The sequence below is a fragment of the Myotis brandtii genome, unplaced genomic scaffold (assembly GCF_000412655.1).
Source record: "Myotis brandtii unplaced genomic scaffold, ASM41265v1 scaffold539, whole genome shotgun sequence".
Classification (NCBI taxonomy): Eukaryota; Metazoa; Chordata; class Mammalia; order Chiroptera; family Vespertilionidae; genus Myotis; species Myotis brandtii.
This window is the reverse complement of record NW_005369984.1, coordinates 242,999-249,648: the sequence shown is the minus strand read 5'-3', so window position 1 is coordinate 249,648 and position 6,650 is coordinate 242,999. Positions and strand designations below refer to the sequence as shown.

The 6,650-nt window shown below is 61.5% G+C and overlaps 1 protein-coding gene across 1 annotated transcript in view; it reads right to left on the bottom strand.

The window, feature by feature from the left end:
- ITPR3 (inositol 1,4,5-trisphosphate receptor, type 3) overlaps nt 1–6,650 on the bottom strand; it is a 58,475-nt gene that overhangs the window by 44,376 nt on the left and 7,449 nt on the right. The window contains exons 2-3 of the mRNA XM_014549211.1: nt 1,797–1,918; nt 36–135 (exon numbers count right to left, since the gene is read on the bottom strand). Of these exons, the coding sequence (XP_014404697.1) occupies nt 36–135; nt 1,797–1,895 (199 nt within the window). The 5' untranslated portion in view covers nt 1,896–1,918. The remainder of the gene's footprint in view (nt 1–35; nt 136–1,796; nt 1,919–6,650) is intronic.

Below are 6,650 nucleotides of genomic sequence, written 5' to 3'. Positions count from 1 at the left end.
CGGCCGGCGCCCTCCCCCCAGCAGCCTGGCCTCCGGGAGGCGGCTCACCTGGATCACGCTGCCGTACTTGACGACGTCCCCGTGCACCTTCTTGTTCTCCGTGTCGTTCTGCTTCTGCTCCATCTGGGCCGCGTGCTGCGCAGACACGTACAAGGTGGACACACGCACTCGCACACACGCACACACACACACGCACACAACTCCCAGCTCCCAGCCCCACGCCCAGGGCGACCCTCAGAGGCCGTCTCGTCCGCTCCCTCTGCTACTGAGAGGGACTGAGCGGGCGTGAAGGGGCAGGCCCAGGTCACCTGCCTCGGAGGGGGCATGCCAGCCAGCCCGTGAGCCCCCGATGCCCACACACCCTGGCAGACACCTAAGCTGAGCCTCACTACCCCATCTCACCAGACTCCCATGCCCCAACCAGGCGCCTGCCCCAGCCCAAACGCTGGCTGGCGTGCTTGGTGCCCCTGCCTCCTCCTCCTCCCCACCCCTCTGTGACCTTCCCTCCCAAAACTGTGTGTGCTCCCGGCCCACCGCCTCCAGGGAGCCTTCCCTGACTGCCACATCCACCTCTGATGGGTCCACCTGGTCCTGGGGGGTTGGTTTGCATCCCGTGGAGGACAGCCTCTCGGGCACCTTCTGTCGCATTAAACTGGAAGCTGCCTGAGGGTCGGCTCCGCCCCCTCCATCAGACTGGCACTCCCTGGGAGCCTGGCTCCTCTGCCCCTTCCTCTCTTTAGTCCCATTACCCAGGTCCCCTGACTGAGGCTGGGGGGAGGGTGGCTGCTGGGGAGCCTTGCTGTGTGCACGTGCCTCACAGGCCTACAGCGTGTGGCTGTGGGACACATGTGGCTCTGAGTGTGTGTCGGTGCACATGTGAGGGCCCACGCCCAGGCCAGATCCCGTTCAGCCCCGGCCTGGGTCCGGCAGGGAGGAAGCCTGTGAGCGCCCCCAGCTCAGCAAGAGCGATGGGGTATTTATAACAGAGCTCAGCCCCTCCCAGCCCAGTTCACAGCTGGGGTGGGGCCACCCTTCCCCCACCCCACACCCACTCCTCAGAGCAAGGGACTCAGAGAAGCAAGACCTGCGTGGGGTGGGGCACCAGGGCCAAGGGCGGGCTGGAAGCAGGCTGCAGAGAGGCCTGGCCCAGGTAAGCCCCCTGCTCTCCTCTGCACAGCCAGGCTCCAGCCCTGAGCTGTCCAGAGAGGACAGCCCAGGATGTGAACTCCACTGCCCCCGAGAGGCCACGAGCCACCACCAGGCCTCGCACCGTGTCCAGGCCCCACTGCAAGCCACAGAGTGACCCCAGACAGCCCAGCCCCCTCTCGGGGCCCAGGCCCCAACTCTACAAAACAAGGGAGAAGTTACGACTAGTTCTCAAATGCGGTTCCTGGAGCCAGTGGGAACCCCGTGGGCAGCTGGGTGGGTTGTTTATGGCACCATGGGGTCCAGCTGAAGGGCTGGTGGGCGCTGAACCCCAGTCTGCCCTCCGCTCACCGAGCCACGTGCCCTGGCATAGGGCCGTGCACCTTCTTCCAAGGGGCACCAAGGGGTCATGCAGCCGAGCGGGCTGCTGGAGGACACTTCTCCCCCCACCTCACCTCCTCCACAGCAGCAAACGCCAACCTCTGCATATGGGGTTTTAAAACCACTGGACTCCCCACGGGGCCCGTCGACTCTGGGGAGCAGTGGCCCTGCGTGCTGACGCACACACAGTGCACACCTGCGCACACACGGGGCACACCTGCGCACACGGGGCACACCTGCGCACACACAGCGCACACCTGCGCACACACCTGCAGCTTCTGCAGCAGCACCACGTCGGAGATCTTCTCCTTGTCCTGCTTGGTCTGCTTGGCCTTCCAGTACTGCTTCTGGGCCGAGTAGCGGTTCATGGGGCACACCTTGAAGAGGCAGTCTGCGGAGGGCGGGGAAGGACACGGGCTCATGGGGGGCTCAGGGCCTCCGGGCGCCAAACCCCAGCCGGCGCCCTGCCCTCCAATCCCACTCGGCCCCCGGGGACAGGCAGAGGAGCAGGCCCGGGGCGTGGAGCATCCCGGACTGAGTGGAGTGGAGAGTCTGAGACGCAGGTTTGAGAGCAGGACCTCAGCTGGGGGGACGTGTGCCCTCTGCCCCAGGGAGACTTTCAGAGGCTCCTGGCCCCGCCCCTGGCCCTGCCTGTGCCCGGCTTCTGTGGACATTGGCTGCCGGCAGCTGACACCTGCATCCTTCCTGGCCAACTGCCATACTGCCCACGGAGGGCTGCGAGGTTGCCTCCTCCGGCCCCGAGGACCGCGGCCTCCCGGAGGCCGTGCCGGTCACTCCCCGCTCCCGGTGGGACCAGGCCGAGGCTTCTCTTCCCCTGAAACCGCCCTCCTCCCTCTCCCCGCCGGTGTGAGCGAGGCTCCCGTTCTCTCCGAGACCTCTCCGCGGGAATTCTCCCATCAGAGGGCGCCTGACCGAAGACAGGGCCCATCAAAGGCCCAGGGACAAAGTCACTGTTACAATTTTTATTTGGGGAGACACACAAAACACTCATGAGCTTCAAAAGCCCAAACTCCGAAGGGTGTCAGCCTCTGTGTATAAAGGAGGCATGAGCTGGGAGCTCCTGTTCTAGGTGTGGTGGGAGGGGGGGGAGCGGGTCCTGGTGAGATGCTGGCACTGGAGACTCGGCCTCTCGGACAAGAGCAGGGGCTGCGGTGAGGCAGTGAGCTCCCCGTCGCCGGAGGGCCTCACACCCTGGGCCGGGTGGGCTCACGGCCTCTGAGAGCCGCCTCGTGCTCCGGGAGCATGGAACACACCAGAAAGACAGGTGCCGGGCCCTGGGAGGGGGCTACTGGGGGAACAGATCAGAGATGGGGAGCCCTCTCCTTCAGCCCCTCTCCTCCCTCCAAGGAAGGCCACGGCCCTGCTCTGGTAAAAGCTGGCCATCCAGCCCCTGAACTAAAAGTGAAACTAGCCCGGGAGCAGACAGGGGCCTCTGGTACCATCGGGAGAAACCGGGTGAGTCCGAGTTCAGAGAAGGCAGGACGTCCTTGAAGGGAGGGGAATGGCATTCCATGAGCAGTGGAGCCAGGGCTGCCCTGCCCAGCCTGAGTGGGCATCGCTTCCAGAAACACGCTCAGTTTGTTAAGGAGAGTGTGTCTTCAGGGGGTTCTGCTCGGCCCCAAGAAGCAGCTGGGTGTCAGCCTCCGGAAGTCCTGCTTCTTCAGGCTGATGGAGCTCCCAGGGCCCTGCAGGGGCCACACCCACTGCCTGGGTAGAGCCACTGGCTCCCCGCAGGAGTCGGGAAAGTGGGGTCACTCCAGGGGGAGTTTTGGAAATGGGGGGGGAATTTTGATGGAGGTCACAGCTGACATTTAGAGGGCAGGACAGAGGCGCTGGCCCCGGCAGCACAGGACTGTCCAGCGCGACACCCGCCACACGCGTGCGGGTGGACAGCCGTGGCCTGCTCGGGGCCGAGGGGCACAGACAGTCCTGTCTGCACGGGTCTAGGAAACACCGACTTCCCAGGGTGCAACGCCGTGTGCACTGGGGGACACTGTGCTCTGTGCTGTGCAAACTTTCCCGGGGGGTCTCTGCTGTTTCAGAAAAGCCGCCCCTCGCGGCCCCGCCAAGCGCCTGGTGCCTGCAAGCTCCTGCCTGGGAGGCCGGCAGGCTGCTTCCCTGGGCCTTCTGGCTCGGCCCAACGTGTAGTTCTAAAGCACATATTGTCTTATTTATTTTATTGCACACACACATATATATATATATATATATATAGACAGAGAGAGAGAGAGAGAGAGAGACAGAGAGACAGAGAGGCTGTGTCATATGCTGCTTTCCTTTTATTTCTCTTTTTTGTCACACTTAGAGCATGATACTGGCCTCACCACCTCCGCCAGCTCCAGGCTCCCTCAGACCTGGTCCCCTCCCCACTGTGTATTATATAAATATGGATATGGGTCGACTGCACTGTTTTTAGATTCCACTTCCCAACACTAAAGGGTCCGTGGCCTGCCAGGCCGCTGGCTTGCCTCCGCTGCCCTCACCAGCTCTGCGGGCAGGGCCGCGTGGGGCTCATGGCCGTGTCCCCAGCCCCTAGACCAGGGCTCCGGGACTGGACTGTCTGCCACATGAACACATGAATCTAGAACGACTCCCTCATGTGAGATGAGGGGCTTGAATTTAGCCTCGAAGGAGGAAAGGGATGAGGCGTGGCAGGGAAGGCGAGGGAACGTGGAGGCAGAGTGAGACCAGTCACACAGCAGGCCTGCGAGCTGAGGCAGGAGGGCGATCGGGCCCTGAGACCCAGGAGCCCGGGGCCAGAGCGGCAGCGAGGCCAGCAGCCACGGGCCTGGGCCAGCTGAGCTCCTGGGTCTCCCACAGCCACCTCCCCCCACTCCCAGTCCAGACCACCGGCTCCCCTGGGACTCCTGTCCCTGCGAGGGCAGGCTCTGGGCCCCCGGGCTGAGCCGTGGTCACACTCCACTACGGAGCAACCCAAGCAGAAACCTCAGCAACTGAACTTTTCAAAGGGACGTTATTTTAAGACTTAAAGAAGCGAGAGACCGTGCGGATCCTCCGCAGACAGATCGAAAGGAAGCCCGGGAGACAGAAACAGCCAAGCCCCTCGCCCCCGGAGGCCTGTGCTGGCTGCAGAAGACGGAACTTTCATTAGGACCGCTTCACCTCACAGGGACAGGAATCCGAGCCAGGCCCCCTCGGAACAGGCCCTCCCTGCAGCCGGCCCTGCTGGAGTCCCCTGGGAGGTGCACACCCCTGACTCGAGCTTGGCGTGGCGCCCGGGGCAGGCAGGCCGGCGGTGCCCGGGGGCTGGCAGCACACCCTCTCCGAGGAGGGTACTCCCTCCTGCTCTACCACCAGCAGACCCAGTTCGTCTAATGCAATTAGCCAGCAGGCACTCAGAGGTCACCAGGACCTCCTAGGAACTAGATGCCACAGGAGAGAACGAAACAGACACCAGGACCAAACCTGAAGAGACTTCAGACAGACATCCTCTAAGCCAGAAATGCCCCCTCCGCTCCAATCAGTAAAAGAGGATCCCGCAGGGCACAGAAACTACCAAGTGGCACAGCAGCCCTGGCCGGTGTGGCTCGGGTGGTGGGAGCCTCGTCCCGCACACCAAAGGCGGCAGCTTTGACTCCTGGTCAGGGCACATGCCCGCGTTTCCCGTTCAGGACGTGGTTGGGGCACAGTCAGGGCGTGGTCAGGCACTGTGGGAGGCAACCACTTGATGTTTCTCTCTCACATCTCTCTCTCTCTCTCTCTTCCTCCCTCCCTCCCCTCCCCTCTCTAAATAAGACTTTTTAAAAAATGTTTTTAAGTGACACAGCTGAATGAAAAAGAACCAAGTGGAATTTCTAGAAATAAAAAGGCTTCAATAAACAAATGTTAAAACTCACTGAATATACTTAACAGGAGAACAGACAGAGCTGAAGAAAGTTAATGAAATGCTAGCAGCTTGCGATGGTTGGTGCATTCCAATCTACTCTGCCCAGTTCTTTCGAGGACGCCTGGGCCCCGTTGGAGCGGGTCCGAGCTGTGTCTGAGTGACACACACCACGAGGGGACCCAGGCCAGGGATGAGCCCAGGGTGGTCCTCCCGCTCCCGACTCCTCTCTAGCTGTTCTGGGAACTTACTCGCCGATAAAGTCGTCTTCTGCTCTCACACGGACCCTCCCTCAGGGCTGCCCACAGCCTGCAGGACGTGCCTGCTGAGCGAGCAAGTGCTCTAGCCCCTGACATGTCTGGGGCCCAGGCACCGCTCCGTGCTCTTCCTGGGCCAAGCTCTTTGCCCAAAGGCAGCGCTGTCAGAACCCAGCGGAGCCAGCGCCTTCCTTCTCGCCAAACTGCGGGGCAGAGGGAGGTCGGCAGCCAGAGGCTGAGCCACACAGGAGCAGCAGCATCAGGGCCGGAGGAAAGTCCCGATCCAGGGGCTCCCACAGGAAGGACTGTGTGTGCTGGGGGGCGTGTACCTGTGGGTGAGGGGGCCCCAGACCCGTGAGGCTGCAGGCAACAAGGTCTTCGTTGACTAAAGAAAATCAACTGTCCTTCCCTGAAACTAACTGCGGTGTGTGTAACACTCCAAAGCCACTGCCACTGCCTACATCACCCGGGGGCTCTCAGGTCCCCCACAGATCTCGGCAGGTCTGGGTGAGGCCTGGAATGTGCATTTTAAAGGCACACACACACACACACACACACTCACTCACACACACATACACACATACTCACACACACATTCACACACACACTCACACACTCACACACACATACATACACACACTCTCACACACACACACTCACACACACACTCACACACACACATACACTCACACACACACTACACACACATGGTGAGGGGGCCCCAGACCCGTGAGGCTGCAGGCAACAAGGTCTTCGTTGACTAAAGAAAATCAACTGTCCTTCCCTGAAACTAACTGCGGTGTGTGTAACACTCCAAAGCCACTGCCACTGCCTACATCACCCGGGGGCTCTCAGGTCCCCCACAGATCTCGGCAGGTCTGGGTGAGGCCTGGAATGTGCATTTTAAAGGCACACACTCACACACACACATACACACACTCATACTCACACACACACTACACACACACTCACACACACACACACACACACACACACACACA